Raw genomic sequence first — 15,766 nt, forward strand, 5'->3', positions numbered from 1 at the left:
AAATTGTGTAAGGAAAAATAAATTTTGGCTGCTTAGATTTTCTGTCAAAAGCAGCAAAAGCCAAAGTAGTAATACATTTATTCATAAATGCGCATAAGCTTTTAATATTCTCTTGTAACTTTTTATAATCATATTATATATATATCAAATACAATTGTATGAGTCACATTGAACACAACTTTTCGTATTTAATATAATTTAATAATCTGATAATATTTGTACATAAATCTGCATCATAAATGTACGCATATTAATTTACAATAAAAGAATATATTTCTTTTGATTACAAACAGCTTAATATAATATGTATATTATATAGCAGTGGAAAAAAATAATATTTTGAAATATATAATGTAATAAATTACGTAAATTCAACGTGATCGGAAAATTGACATTTTTTAATCACACAAATAATATAATTTCTTATAATTAATAAATAATGAAAATCTTCTACGCGGCGATCGTATCTAAAAACTATGTATGATATTCTTAAGCTTTTGTCTCTGAAATTTTTTTCTAAATATTAATTCACTGATAATACTTTAATTTTCTTCAGATAAACTTGTTTTCTCAAAACTATTTAAATTGTACATAGTTACATACTAACTACATATATTAATGATTTAAAAGTCCTAGAATAAAAACACGATTAGACGTGTTTGAAGGAATCATATTATCGAATTTAATTTGATAAAAGTGTATTGATTTTATATTTTTTATTAAATTCCTTAGTTAAAATGGAATGTACACTGTTTTTGATAAACATGGTTTCTGTTCTTTATAAAAATATTACGTAAATTTTAAAACAAGACAAAAATATTAAAGGCTAGTACATTTATAAAAGATCCTTATTTCTTTGTAAATATCAATTTTCTGAGATTACTACATTTCTATTTTATATCATTATTATAAAATATCATAACAGAAGATAAGGAAGCACTTTATTGGTGTATCTTTTATGGTGTTATAACAAAGTTATGATTTTTATTCACTTTTTTTTTATATTTTATAATTTAAGTAGAATATATCAATTTCTAAATTTAACAGAATATAATGTTTTAATAACAAATGTTTTTTTACTTCGATTTAAATTAGAATATTATTTGTAAATCACAATATAAGATACAAAAACAGTATTTATATATATATATATATTGATGCATTATTATCATAATAGATAGTGGGGGAAAACAGATCTATTCTGATTAATAAGGTATTCATAAAATTCGTTAAATTTCTAATGAGATGTAAATAGGAACCTTATAAGAAAATCACAAATACTCAACTATAATATTGTATGCTCTAATAATAAAGTTACATTGAAAGAAGCTCACCAAAATCCATTTTTTATAAATTAAAATATCAGAATAGAAAATATATTAATTATTAATATACATAATTATATTAATATATAATTTATATATATTAAAGTGCTTCATATAGTAAAAATATGCTGAAAATAAATGATAAGATATTATCGCAAAATAAGTCAATAGCTGACACACATAGATCTAATTGACAGTGTTTCCTTATGAACTACTATGGCATAAATGGAAAAATATAAAACCTTCTTTCAAGTATCAAGTACAAATCTTTGTCTCATAATAACACATTAACAATTCGATTTAGATGGAAAAGGAAGGCCTACATCGATCACTAGCTACCACTAAGTATAAAGCTTAATATTAGAAATAATTAATATTTTATCTCTCAGATCCAATATTTTGCAAATATCAAATTTTACAGATCTCATTTGTTTAAAATCATATAAGGCAAAAATCCTTTGGAAAACTTTGTGACATGTAATATGAATAGTATTTTAAGATATGCTGCATGTTGTCACTATATACAGTACGATACGTGAGATAATACCGATATTTCCAAGTATGCTTTAATCAGATGTGCTAAACACATCTATTAATAGCTCTTCTTTTCACCATGTAATAACCAACATTTCTACCATTTCTGCTTAAGCTAACACCTTGTTTATCTGTATGTATATGTTTATTACAAGATATATTTGTATTATTCAATTTATTCCATATTGTATACATAGTAGATGCATTAATTTTGTGTGTAGTTATGGAGTTACTAAGTATACAAGGTTCCAATTTTCTTGGCGCGTAACTAAAAGCTGGATGATTAATAGGACGTATTTTTGCATGCTTTGCACAAAGACCCGTAATGTAAACATCTTCTAAATGAAGCAGAGGTGTTGTTAAAGCTGCCTGATATAACTTAAAAGCTACATCAATACTCATTACATATCCTGTACCTGATAGATAGTTAGGATAAACCTTTTCAGGATACATATACTTTGGCATATACCTAATATGTATAAAATATTCTTTACTGGATATATTTCTATATAATTCTCCACATAATTATTAATATTATTGTAACTAAGAACCAACTTTGTCCTTTGTGAAAATACTCACCATTTATTTTTGGGGTCTGATATTGGTCTAGCATTACAAATAAGAGATCCCAATAAAACACCTTTAGATTGTGTTCTTGCTTGCAAGGTTTTCATCAAAAGGATTATATTTACAAACATATCATCATCTGTTTTCATGATAAATTTAGCTTCTTCGCAATTTGTAGTGACCCATTTTAATATCATAATAGACTTCAATGTTAAATTATTATATGTATCCAAAAACTTTTCTTGAAGTATATCATTAAATTGAAAACTTTCTTCAATTATAAAGCTCTGTAAACAAATACACAATAAAAAATTCTATTTGTAAAGCCACTCCACTTAATTATATATATACATATACACATACATTGAGTGTATCATTATCACTTTGTCCCAGAAGAAATGCAACTTTAACTGTAGAATTATATAAAAGATCTAAATTATTTTTATTAGCCCAAGTATTTCTAATTGCCATTCTGGCTTTGTAGTTTCCCACTGATGAGCAAATAATTATAAGTAAATATGGAGGTAGTGAACAAAGAGCAAGTGGATTTAAAATGGAAGTAATATTTCCTGGATGAATATAATTTCTAACATCTCTTGAAGTATTGTATGCCCAACCAGGTAACTGTGCTGTAAATTAAACACTTTTATGATGAATAAATAATATAATACATGTATTTAAAAATATCACATTCATCACTGGACTATCTTATAGCTATTGGCATCGTCATGCATATGTTTTTTCCCAAGGCTACTATAGCTTAAGCATTCTACAATTTAATCCTTTATTTATAAAATTCATTCACTCTTGTGTTTAAACTGTTTTGCAAATTGCATTTGAATTTTTCTAAATAAATGCACTATAAGGTGTGAAAGCTTCAAAGCAATATAAAGAAATAATTAAGTTTTGTGCTTTTAGATATGATATTGATATTGAATATTGCTATTAAAAGCATAATAATGCTTAGAAGTTTATGACTAAAATCAAAAATAAGTTTTAAAAAACATACCATAATGCAAATTTATCAACATACTAAACCTGTTAAAATCTGCCGATGGTAACTAAATATTTCAATGTTACTTTTAAATGTAGTATACTTTTTTATTTATTCACAAATATTAATCAATTTTAATTAAATACCGATAATCGTTTAAATGAGATTTTATAGCCTTGCAATAATAGTTCTATTGTAATTTCTATGAATTATATATTTGAGCAATCTAATGCAAAAAGTGTAGAATGTGTGATCAAGCAACATTAATGAATGCATACCTACAGTGGCTACCAAGTGCGAACCACTGAGAGGCTCTGTAGGGGATGGAGTCTCACCTAAGCCTAAAAATGGACCTTGAACTGAATGATACGCCGGTACATATAATAGGCCTAACACAGCCAAAATTACAAATCCGACTACCAATCTCTTGACAAAAGAAATTTTAATATTTCCTTTAACATTTCCATTATTGTTTATACTGGTAGCAGATGGCAATTCCATAGGCAACAGTCGAAGTCGGTCCATCTGAAAGATAAAGAGTTAATAAAAATATAGTAACATAATATTTATACGTGTTTATACACAGATTTATTTATTATTTTAAGTAAGAATTTTGACCAAAAATTAAACTTATAATATTACACTTACTTCTTGTAAAACATATAACTAAAATATACCAAAATTCGATATTATACTATCTAAAATAAAAGATCTTTCTTCGTTTCGTGACATCTTTTATACAATTGCCATTACGATCAGCTGTACTTGGCAACAAAGACCGGAGAATATAAATGCCGAAGAATACTATGTAAACAATTGCTTACTTTTGAAACGCGATGAGCACGTCATGCCGCATTTGATACCACTCCATTTACTCCTTTTGTGAAGCTCTACATAAGGATATTCATTCCATCAAATACTTGACCATCATATACTTTAATCAAGTAATCACGCATAGAAAAGAGAGAAAACGTACGAAGGCTATAAGCTTTGACGCTGATCTTCGATATATCACACTATATACATTATACTATACATTTTCCTACCACCACTTCTTAACTGTGGTATACTCACGGATTGGAAACTCCCCTCTTGCGGAAACATATACAATGGCGCCATCTACGTATCTCCAAGTACTATTTCGCGAAATTATTATAAACAACGACATTGCCGATGAAAGATCAAAACATTAAATATTAGTTGACAATTTTTAATATAAACGTAAATTCAATAATCAAAATCGTTTAATGTTATCCGTTCTATGAATTATTATATAATTTATGATATTAATTTAATGTTAGTACATTATCCGTAGACGTGGATATATGTATATATATATATATACACACATCAAATTATAATTTAACTAAATATCTAATATTACATCACGATATGATTACATATAATGTCAACTGCGCACTTTCTATTAAAAGATCTTATTTCATTTTTCTCCATTTCGTTTAATATATTTGGAGTATTTTTGTTAGATTTTTCTTATATCTTCTTATACTTTTAAATATGAACGAATCAGGATCTAATTTAGTGACCACATATACTTTTAAAGGAGGGAAAGAATATGTCGTAAAAATGAAAGTATTGGCTTTTAAACGATGTCAAAGATGTTTGGAATTGACGATAACCGATAAATTTACTGCTGAAGATTGGCGATCATCTTATGATACTGCATGTTCGTTATTATTTCTACATTTTTCCATTATAAGTGCTGTATAATTTACATAAGTCTCGTTTATGTGTATGAATTTTATTTACAATATGTATATTATTATTATAAGAGTAATATTTCTTTTTCCTTTTACATACCAAGATATTGAAAATTTGACACATAAGACAGGAAATTATAAACAGTTTGACGTATTTGTCGCAATGCTGCAATCGGGACTATTAAAAGTAACCGTGACATTTTTATCTTTACATCAAATTTATATTGATTTAGTAATAAAAAATAATTTACAGACAAGCGAGTCTATCACATTGGATTTATTGACTTTTGAAGATCTAGAATTATTACGTTCTCGCAAAATTGATAGTAGTTCTATTTCAGCTATAAGTAATAAGGCAAATAATCGACGGTATCTCATTTTAACATATACAGTAGAATTTGATCGGTAAGTAATAAAATTAATTTTTTTTTTTTTTGAAGTTTTTAGATATATAAACTTTAATGTGATATTACTTGAGGAATAAAGATTTTTACATATATATATATTTAGTGAAACATTTTTTTTTAATACCGTGTAACACAATGTAGTATATAATATCAAATACAAGCAATATGTATAAAATTGATCTCTATGGAGGTAAAACAAGTATTCTCGAATATAACAACCTTAAGAATCCATTATCCATTGCCCTTGGAATACTGTGGTTTGCCTGATCCAACAATATTGCAAGCAACAATAAGAAGATTGCAAGCTGAAATTGAAAGATTAAATGCTACTGGTATGAATAAAGATCTTCAGAAACGGATAGAGAAACTTTCAATCACAAATCAAAGATTACTTGAAGAAAATCATAAACTCTCTAGTGGAGGTATATATAATCAATGATGAATTCATTTTCATTATGTATCTATATTTTCAAATAATACAGGAAAAGGCATAAGACGATTAGCAAGTGCGATAAGCGCATTAGAAAATAGCGTTGCCAAAGAACGAGCATCGTTCCGAACACAAATTCAAAAACTTCGTGCTGAAAATGCCGTATTGTCATTAAAAATACGTCAGCTTACTGAGTCTACTACCAGAAGATCCGGTGATGGTAGTCCTGCATTTAAACGTCGGACTCCTCCACCTTCTTCGCATAGTCGTCGTTCCATTAATAGAAGAAGTAGAAGTCGGTCTCCTTCTATTTATGGTCATTTTAAAGCATCTAGTTTGTCACCTGGTATTACAAATAATTTAAATTTCTTGTACAATAATATAAAATTTTATCATACTAAAATAATAGTTATTTACAAATTAATATCAACACACAAAAATTACAGGAAGTTCAGTGGAGTCATTCCAAACTAAAAATTCATCGAATCGGAATATTGTAAAATCACGTTACATTTGCTCTAAAGAATCAAGTTTGTATTACATACCTATATTTTTTTATTATTATACTAATTTTGTATTTGTATTACAGAGATTGATTTTGGAAATTTGGAATCAAGGATTTACACACTTCAAAAAATGTTAAAAGAGGGAATTAATCTTAGTTAAAAACATAAATACAGTAATACTTATTCTTTATGTATATACAAACTAAATACATACCTTTATTTATTAAAATTTTTATTGATTTTTATAATAATTACAAATTATGCCATTATTAATCAAAGACTAGAGTTACATAAAATTGTAAGATACCCGCAGCAATAAGCATATTTTACTGATCACGACTATCGTTACCTCAATTTGTTTTAGTCTTAGCTTTCTACATTTTTTGCCTATGAAAAATGAAATATAACAATTTTAAAAAATAAAACTGACATTAATTATAAATTTTATATTGTATATATAAAATTCAGAAATAGAAAAGCAATATAAAGTTAGAAATGTATACAAAGTATGTAGAACAAAATCCCCTGATAACAAAAAAAAAAAAATAATATTGGGGCATTTCATTAAAAAATGTATTTTAAAATACAAATCACCAAATCTGAAAGATCTTCTGATATATACAAAATATACATATTACACATAAGTCATAATATTATATGGCAAAAAAAATTTCTTATTATTGACCAAGACATAAGAAATTGCTATTGCTAATCACATTAGAATACCTTTGATTTATCACATATTTCAAATAAAAATAAATAATTCTAATTACCTAATTCTATCTATCTTCTCTAAAATTATTCTCATAATATAATATAGCACGTTGAATCAGCGATAGTTGGTTCTCTGTAACATTTGTTTCTGCATTCATTGTTGTGTCTGTACTTTGTAATTGATCAATGTTTTTATCTGTCTCTGTTAATGTCGGTCGTTCAACTAGTTCAGACTTCGTACCTTTGTGTTTTGACAATGTTGCTATAATATTTTGTAAAGACATAATCTCACTTTGTAATTGCATACTATCTTTTTGTAATAAATTAATATCATGTTTAAATTGTTGTATCTGTGCAATACGTATTTCTTCTTTTTTTGCTTCTTTAGTCACTTGACGATTGTATTCAAACATTACACATGCACCAGCAAGACCAAAAATAATAACTTCTCCCATTAAACTAGCTCCTAATTCTATTGCCATATTTTCATTTAACTTTGCTACTTTTGTTGGTTTTCCAAGATTCATCATATACATTTTACCTTTTACCTCTGCCCAATGATAAACTGTATAATCAAAAAATATTATATAAGAATACGAATAATTAAAAAAAGATTTTAATAAAATAAAGATTCATCGTTTTTATCTTATATTACATGTTATGTTGTTAATACTTACTTTGAGCAGGTGGAATAATAAAGTATCTACGGAATATAGGATGATTTTTAGCTTGATTAACTATTATTTTAGCCAAAGGTTTACTTATTTGTTTGATAAATAATACACCTAATTTAAGAGCAGGAAATACACCTACTACCATTGTTTGTTGTAGATTTTAATAAAACATATAAATTTTTTTTTCATAATCTGGAATTATATAAATCAAATAAATGATATTATTTAAATTATAATATTAAGTATTAAGTATATCACCTAATGACATTCATTTTTATTAATGTACTAATCATCAAAAAATAAAAGCACATTTAATAAAAACTGTCATGTTAAAAATAAGATATTTAATTATCATATTGTAGATAATTATTACCTCATTTCCAAAATTATTTGGAAGTACAGTAGATAGCTATATTATAGCTTCATAATGATTATTCACTATTGCCAATGTTACATAAAAATGCTATAAAATTAATAATAAATAAATTAATTAATTATTGTATTAATAATCATTTCGAAATATTTCTATGATTTAACATATATACTTTAATAATACTGTTACCTAGTCATTTTTAATATTTTATGTCAGACTCTGGAACTGAAATAAATGATATTAGTTTACTCGCGAACCATCATATCTGTCTCACTCCATTATATGTATCTCACTATGGTTATTTTGCCAAAACTTGTGAACTGAGCATAATGAATATACGATGTATTTCTGATTCGCCAATAAGAATGCTTTCAATTGGACAACTGATACCAATATATATCAATATTTGGCGCTATTTTTAAATTGTTTTTAATGATAAATAAAAAATAAGTTGTGCATATAAAAATGTGAACAACAATCAAATTATAAAAATACATCCATTTGTTAAAATCATTTTTATTTACTTTTTCTTTTTTTTTTTTTTTTTTAAATAATGAAACAGAAATAGCACAATATATACAAAATAATTTTTATGTAATATTAGAGTAATAAATATGTAGATATTTCTAGATATATTCACATTCATACTTTTATAGCAATATTATCATCTTTAGATTTTAAATCCTGAATGTATTGCTACTATACCACAAGATAAATTTTTATAACTAGTATTTCTGAAACCACTCATATCTATCATATGCTGTAAACAATTCATAATATTGTAATAAAATTGAATTACTATAATACATTAGAAAATGATAGAAAAAGTTATAATTACTTTAAATTCTTCTTGCTTTGGAAACTTTTTTATACTTTCTGCAAGATATTGATAAGGTTCCCATTTCCCAGTGACTAATGTACCCATCACTGGTATTACTTGAAAAGAATATTGTTCATAAAGCCTGAAAAATATGTTTTAAGGTTCATTTAATTTGTTCAACTATATTTGATAGGTGCTATATTTACCATTGTAAAAAATCATTTTCAAGATGAGTAAATTCTAAACATAGAAATCGACCTCCAGGTTTAAGTACTCTGTATGCTTCTGATAACACCTATAATTGAACTCAATAAATTTATTTTAAGTATTTATTAAAATGTATCAATATAAATAAACTTATATCTTTTAAATAAAATTTTTTGATAATAATGATATTACCTTATCAATATGAGTAACATTTCTTATACCAAATGCTATTGTATATGCTGTAAATGATTCATCAGGAAAATTAAGATTTTCAGCATCTTCTTTCTTCCATTCAATGTTACAGTTATTTTTTACTGTATATCCTAATCTTTCTGCTCTTACTTTACCAACATCTAACATATATTCATTTATGTCACATACTGTTACATAGCTTTCTATATTATTAATATTTTTGGTATTTCTCAAATAATTTATATATCTAAATGATATATCTCCTGTACCACCAGCACAATCTAAGAGACGAGTTCCATGAGTAGGTGCTAATTCTTGAATGAATATATCTTTCCAAAGCCGATGAATACCTAAACTCATTATATCATTCATTTTGTCATAATTGTTTGCAATATTTTCAAACACTGTATGAACTAGAAAAATAAGAATATAATATAATATATAACTTTAATTTAAGATTTAAAATATTACATTAATCAACAATATTAACCTTCTTTAGCTTTTTCACTTTCTTTGACTTCTTTAAAACCAAAATGTGTCATCCTTTCGCTATCTTCTATATTTACATCTTTTGCTTTAGAGTAATTGTATTTATGAAAATATAAATTTTTTAATTGTTTATGTAGTATTTGACATATTCTCGTATTAAAATAAAGATACTTTTGAGTCATCATATTTAAATTATATAAGTACGATACAAAAGAGAACAATTTACAACTCTGATAAATAAACAATAATCATATATATTGTTAGAGCTCTAATGATATCAAGAAATTAGTAATAGATACATGTTCAAATATTTATAAATATTAAGAATTTATTGATGATATAAATCGTCATTAATAATTTTTTGGATTGATAGTATAATTTGTTAATTTATAAAGATTGAAAATATATATTAGGAACTATAAAGAAATTTATTTTCGACAACTGCAGCGCCCTAATATTTAAGAACTAATTGTGATTTGATATTCAAATTTAAATATTGAAATATTGTGACGACGTCTTATTTTTAAATCTCTTAAGAGTATTAATAAATAACGAATTATATGTTAAATTAATTTCAGATATTAAAATTTAATAATGTAAATATATATATATATATATTTATATAAAGAAAAATAAAAATGAATGAAGTAGATCTTACAACGTGTCGTAAGATCTATGAATAACTCATGATTAATTTTTAACCCTAGAGGGCGCTGAAAGTAGTTATTGCCGGGCCATAGATTTGTAGTCAAAGATATAAATGAATTGATCATGAGAATAGTATATTGAAATATTTACTATTTATCAATTCTATATATCATATTTTTTTTTAAACAAATTCATTCCTTTATAAGTGATTACATTCGTTCTATTTATGATCAATGATTTCTATTCTAATATTGGATGATATCGAATAAGTTATAATCATAGTGGAAGTTTTTCAAATAATTCAGGCAAATGAATAAAAATGATTCCATGAGTAGATATGGACCTCTCGTCGGTGCAATTGATGAAGGCACGAGTAGTGCTAGATTTTTGGTATAATATATATTTCCTTTTCTCTATTTTGCATTTTTTAATTCATATAATGAGTTATTTTTGTAATATATAAAATCTATTATAAATATAACAGAATAGATATTTATCAATATCATCTAAAAATTTTTTTACTCGTAGGTATTTGCTGCAGAGACAGCTGAAATATTAACTTATCACCAAATTCCAATCATTACTTTTTATCCAAAGGAAGGATGGGTTGAACAAGATCCTATGGAAATATTAAATGCAGTTAAAGAATGTCTTCGTCAAACTGTATTTAATTTACAACAATTGACTATAGATCCAACTGATATAGTTGCTATTGGGGTGACAAATCAAAGAGAAACGACAATCGTATGGAATTCTGTTACAGGAAAACCATTGTATAATGCAATCGGTAATAATTTTGTATAATAATGTGATAATTATAATTCAATGAATTTATATAAATAATTTACAGTATGGATGGATATGAGAACTACTTCTATGGTAGATGAAATGTTAGATAGATTAAAGACAAAAAATAAGAATTATCTGAAGTCTTTATGTGGTTTACCTATCAACCATTATTTTAGTGCTTTAAAATTAAAATGGTTACTGGAAAATATACCAGAAATACAAGAAGCATTAGCAAACGAACAATGTATGTTTGGGACAGTAGATACTTGGCTAATTTGGGTTAGTGCATTGTTTTTTTCTACAGATGATAATGATGGAGCTTAAAGTACAATGATAGTAAATCTCTACCCAACATAATACTATCTCTGATATAAACATAGAATTTAACTGGAGGAGTAAATGGTGGTGTTCATACTACAGATGTTACAAATGCTTCAAGAACTATGCTTATGAATATTAGAACTTTAAAATGGGATCCAAGACTATTGTCATTTTTTGAAATACCATCATGTATTCTGCCACAAATTCGAAGTTCGTCAGAAATTTATGGATATATCCAGGGTAATATTCTTCACGGTGTACCAATATCTGGAGTATGTAATATATTTTTACTTAATAATATTTTTTTTTATATAGAAAAAGTTAGGTGCATTTATAAAATCGATTTTATATTTTAGTGTTTAGGAGATCAACAATCAGCACTTGTAGGTCAATTATGTTTTCAAAAAGGACAAGCTAAAAGTACATATGGTACTGGGTGCTTTCTTTTATATAATACAGGCAGTGCTGTAAGATGTACTTCTATTATTAATTAAATTATTAAATTACTTTTTTAGATATAAAATTTACTATAACTAATTAGTGTTATATACAGTAAAACTATACAGAATGTGTACAAGTATTTTTTAATTAATATTTTTTTATATTGTTATATATAATAGATTGTAGAGTCATCTCGGGGTTTATTAACCACAGTTGCATATCAATTTGGTCCAAATACACCACCAACGTATGCTCTTGAAGGTTCTATAGCATTTGCTGGAGCTATTATTAACTGGTTAAGAGATAATCTTGGAATGTTATCATCCGCAGAAGAAAGTGAAGTTATAGCAGGAAAGATTTCTGTTGATAATCACGTCACTTTTGTCCCTGCATTTTCAGGTTTATATGCGCCATATTGGAAAAAAGATGCCAGAAGGTAAAGAAAAACTATAATCCTGTCTTAGGAATTATTAGAGAATATTTCTATATTTATACAAATTTATATCAAATGAGTAAAAATATTAAATACATCATTATAATTTCTAGTGTTATATGTGGACTCACAGAAAGATCAACAAAAGCTCATATTATAAAAGCAGCTTTGCAATCTGTATGTTTTCAAGTAAAAGATATTTTAGAAACCATGAAAAACGATGCAGGAATAACATTGTCCAAATTATTAGTAGATGGTGGCATGATTAATAATAATTTATTAATGCAAATGCAAGCTGATATTGCTGGGATTCCAGTGAGTAAGTAGCTATTATATGTAAATAATATTATTTTGAAAATAATTACTTTATGTAATAGGAATATAATAAAATAATCTTTTTTACAAGAAAGTTAGGCCAATAATAGCTGAAACAACTGCACTTGGAGCTGCAATTGTTGCAGGTAGTGCTGAAGGTATACGTAAATGGAATATAAAAGACTCATTTATACCTACTGACGTCTTTTTGCCTTCTATAACTGAGGATGGTAATTAATACATATATATTTCACTATAATATTACACATAATATCCATATAATATCTATAATTCATAGGTAAATAAAATATTTGCATTTTGTAGAAAGTAATATCTTGTATTCACAATGGAAAAAAGGTATTAAAAGAAGTATAGGATGGAGTAAAGCCATTGAAACAGATGGTAAAAGATAAAAGATGTTTTCATTATATATCTCTATTATATTATAAGTAACAAATAATATATATACAAATATCAATTTACAGATGATGATTTTATGAAATGCATGCATAAAATAACAGGACCTGGTTTATTTATAATTAGTACAATGATTTTACTTGTGCTAGCAAAATATCGATCTTTCATATAATTTTGAAACAAAATATTATAAACAGAGACCTTTAATTTTTTGTGCTAAATGCTGATGCATTTTTGTGAATTTCCAAGATAAATATAAACATAAAAATGCGCCTAGTATAAGTAATATATTCTATTGTCAATAATGTTACATGTAAAAGTAGTATTATTATAGATACCAACTAAAAATAAATAAAGAGAAAATCTCGATGTTATTTTAATATTCTATCATATGATCAAAAATGACAATTATATTTCCACTTTTTTCAGTATGTAAAAATAACTTTATTATTCAAAATACGAGTTTTGATTTTGTCCGTGATTATAACAATCATTTGTTAAAGCATTTTGCAATTGAATATTGACATCATATTTAGAAGTATCAGTATTAATATTCTTCGTATTTTTCACGTCTTGCATTTTAAGCGAATCTTTATCATTCATAGTTTTCATATGTTGTACATTATTTTCTTTAGACTTTGTTTGTTTAATTGCCATTGATGAATCATTCTATAAATATATCTTAATTAATTGTTATATATTATTTATATATTAAACATCTTTTTCCTAAAAATAGATTACTTCATTTATAGTAGATGTCTGCATAGCTACACTGGACATAGTTAACCATGCATCTTTTCTAATGTTATTAATAAGTAAGCGATGGCGTTGTGCTACAAGTATACGACTAATGAGGGATTGACAAGCACTAGATACATCTGGTTCTTTAGGAAAGGTGACCTTGTTTTGTACTTGCTAATTTCAAATAAAAACTCATGGAAGTATGAAATTAAAAGTAATATCTATTAGAGCCGATGTAATCTTTTGATACACAATTAATTGCTTTTTAATTATTGTTAATATATTTGAATACCTTTAAAAGAAGAGTATATTTTGTATCATCAAAAGGAAGTCGTCCATAAACCATAGCAAAAAGTACTACACCCATAGACCATATATCTGATAACTGTGGTCGATAAGGTATACCCTTCAATATTTCTGGAGAAGCATAAGCATAACTACCGCAAAAAGTTTCGCTAAGAGGTGATGTTCCATTTTTTGGTTTCATATGACCACGTGCAAAACCAAAATCAGATAATTTAATATTCAAATTATTATCCATTAATAAATTTTCACACTTTATATCCCTAAACAAATACTTGTTATCCTTGAACTTTATAGAATAATGTATATATAAATATGCCTCTTCTATGTTAAATATCTACCTATGAACTACACCCTTTTCATGGCAATAATCAACGGCATCAAGAAGTTGACGAAACCATCGGCGACTACGACCTTCATCGATATAAGTATCGTGTCTTATGATATCAAGTAAGCTACCATTCTGTGCATACTCCATAATTATATATACCCTTTTTTATAATAAATTTTATAAGACGTTGTTACAAAGTCTTGTTCATTAATAATTATATAAATTGATATATTCTTAATGTCAAATTTTACTAACCGATGTGTCGTTTCGATAGCTTGTAAAAAGCGAATTAAATTTGGATGTTTTAATCCTTTAACAACTTCGATTTCACGAGGTAAAAATTTTTTTAAATAATCACCTGGTGCTTGAAACTTCGAAATTATTTTTATCGCTACCTGACTATTGTGTCGCTCTGATTTTGCAACCTGTGTAAAAATTTATTATGTATATATATAATTTCTGTAAAATTTATATGTACAAATGGAATCATATACTTTGACTGTCGCATAAGAACCCACGCCGATTACGTTTCCAATAGCATAACCATGTGTCTCAAGTACTGTTAATCTTTTATCTGTCATTTCTCCATACTTTTCATTCAAATTTTTTACTTCGTTCACTTTGGTTTTTACTGGAGGGACTGATGTCATTTTATACTTTACTTCAAATTCAATTGTAAGAGCATCATAATGTTTGTAATGATTCTGTAACGAAACATTTTTATTGTGTCTTAAGAAATTAATAAATTTGATATGTAGGAATAAATAACAAAATGTTATATCTTGGCAGACGTCATCTCATCTATTTTAATATTGTTAATTAAATTTTTATTTTTCAACAAACCAATCATAATATTGGTGTAAATCCATATTCAAAGTTAAAAACATTTTGCCACAATCGGCACGAAGCAATAGGCATTTTTTCGTTCAGCAGTTCTTCGAAATGTAAAATTAATTTGTGTCTCGTTTACTTCAAATTGTTTTACAATAATTATTTAAAAGAAATATTGAATCCATCCATAAAATTACAAATTAATTTCATTTTTAATTCAAAGTCAATTTGAATTATCTTCCA

At 26.0% G+C, this 15,766-nt stretch overlaps 6 protein-coding genes across 11 annotated transcripts; 2 read left to right on the top strand and 4 right to left on the bottom strand.

Moving 5' to 3' along the window:
* Nucleotides 1–179: 179 nt before the first annotated feature.
* Nucleotides 180–4,494, bottom strand: LOC122637298 (beta-1,3-galactosyltransferase 1-like). 3 transcript variants are annotated; one of them, XM_043829323.1, is made up of 5 exons: nt 4,069–4,494; nt 3,699–3,945; nt 2,790–3,055; nt 2,439–2,713; nt 180–2,328 (listed from the first exon to the last, which is right to left on the bottom strand). In XM_043829323.1, exons 2-5 carry the CDS (start codon nt 3,943–3,945, stop codon nt 1,905–1,907), a joined length of 1,212 nt encoding a protein of 403 aa, XP_043685258.1. In that variant the 5' UTR covers nt 4,069–4,494; the 3' UTR covers nt 180–1,904. The 3 variants fall into 3 exon arrangements, with proteins under 3 accessions (XP_043685258.1, XP_043685250.1, XP_043685267.1); XM_043829315.1 differs by having other exon boundaries at nt 4,245–4,493; XM_043829332.1 differs by having other exon boundaries at nt 3,756–3,945; nt 4,245–4,490.
* Nucleotides 4,495–4,570: 76 nt separating this feature from the next.
* Nucleotides 4,571–6,705, top strand: LOC122637325 (centrosomal protein CCDC61-like). The gene is made up of 7 exons (XM_043829375.1): nt 4,571–5,107; nt 5,246–5,328; nt 5,395–5,546; nt 5,774–5,970; nt 6,031–6,324; nt 6,425–6,508; nt 6,568–6,705. Exons 1-7 carry the CDS (start codon nt 4,939–4,941, stop codon nt 6,642–6,644), a joined length of 1,056 nt encoding a protein of 351 aa, XP_043685310.1. The 5' UTR covers nt 4,571–4,938; the 3' UTR covers nt 6,645–6,705.
* LOC122637312 (putative OPA3-like protein CG13603) lies at nt 6,700–8,573 on the bottom strand. Of its 3 annotated transcripts, XM_043829361.1 has the most exons (6): nt 8,435–8,573; nt 8,246–8,335; nt 7,876–8,064; nt 7,440–7,763; nt 7,258–7,331; nt 6,700–6,871 (listed from the first exon to the last, which is right to left on the bottom strand). In XM_043829361.1, exons 3-5 carry the CDS (start codon nt 8,015–8,017, stop codon nt 7,264–7,266), a joined length of 534 nt encoding a protein of 177 aa, XP_043685296.1. In that variant the 5' UTR covers nt 8,018–8,064; nt 8,246–8,335; nt 8,435–8,573; the 3' UTR covers nt 6,700–6,871; nt 7,258–7,263. The 3 variants fall into 3 exon arrangements, with proteins under 3 accessions (XP_043685296.1, XP_043685288.1, XP_043685281.1); XM_043829353.1 differs by having other exon boundaries at nt 7,258–7,763; nt 8,435–8,572; XM_043829346.1 differs by having other exon boundaries at nt 6,700–7,763; nt 8,435–8,572.
* Nucleotides 8,574–8,790: 217 nt separating this feature from the next.
* Nucleotides 8,791–10,308, bottom strand: LOC122628326 (2-methoxy-6-polyprenyl-1,4-benzoquinol methylase, mitochondrial). The gene is made up of 5 exons (XM_043810566.1): nt 9,955–10,308; nt 9,465–9,877; nt 9,272–9,360; nt 9,084–9,207; nt 8,791–9,005 (listed from the first exon to the last, which is right to left on the bottom strand). The coding sequence occupies exons 1-5, from the start codon at nt 10,136–10,138 to the stop codon at nt 8,916–8,918; spliced, it is 900 nt and encodes a 299-aa protein (XP_043666501.1). The 5' UTR covers nt 10,139–10,308; the 3' UTR covers nt 8,791–8,915.
* A 364-nt stretch (nt 10,309–10,672) lies between these two features.
* LOC122629508 (glycerol kinase-like) lies at nt 10,673–13,694 on the top strand. 2 transcript variants are annotated; one of them, XM_043812999.1, is made up of 10 exons: nt 10,673–10,991; nt 11,130–11,388; nt 11,452–11,669; nt 11,771–11,983; nt 12,068–12,178; nt 12,332–12,588; nt 12,699–12,904; nt 12,996–13,130; nt 13,225–13,302; nt 13,386–13,694. In XM_043812999.1, exons 1-10 carry the CDS (start codon nt 10,911–10,913, stop codon nt 13,487–13,489), a joined length of 1,662 nt encoding a protein of 553 aa, XP_043668934.1. In that variant the 5' UTR covers nt 10,673–10,910; the 3' UTR covers nt 13,490–13,694. The 2 variants fall into 2 exon arrangements, with proteins under 2 accessions (XP_043668934.1, XP_043668944.1); XM_043813009.1 differs by lacking the exons at nt 13,225–13,302; nt 13,386–13,694 and having other exon boundaries at nt 12,992–13,130.
* A 70-nt stretch (nt 13,695–13,764) lies between these two features.
* Nucleotides 13,765–15,687, bottom strand: LOC122629518 (testis-specific serine/threonine-protein kinase 4-like). Its single transcript, XM_043813022.1, has 7 exons — nt 15,536–15,687; nt 15,187–15,396; nt 14,948–15,117; nt 14,703–14,852; nt 14,351–14,624; nt 14,059–14,232; nt 13,765–13,986 (listed from the first exon to the last, which is right to left on the bottom strand). The coding sequence occupies exons 2-7, from the start codon at nt 15,340–15,342 to the stop codon at nt 13,765–13,767; spliced, it is 1,146 nt and encodes a 381-aa protein (XP_043668957.1). The 5' UTR covers nt 15,343–15,396; nt 15,536–15,687.
* Nucleotides 15,688–15,766: the final 79 nt, after the last annotated feature.

Source organism: Vespula pensylvanica, chromosome 1, assembly GCF_014466175.1.
Source record: "Vespula pensylvanica isolate Volc-1 chromosome 1, ASM1446617v1, whole genome shotgun sequence".
NCBI classification, from domain to species: domain Eukaryota; kingdom Metazoa; phylum Arthropoda; class Insecta; order Hymenoptera; family Vespidae; genus Vespula; species Vespula pensylvanica.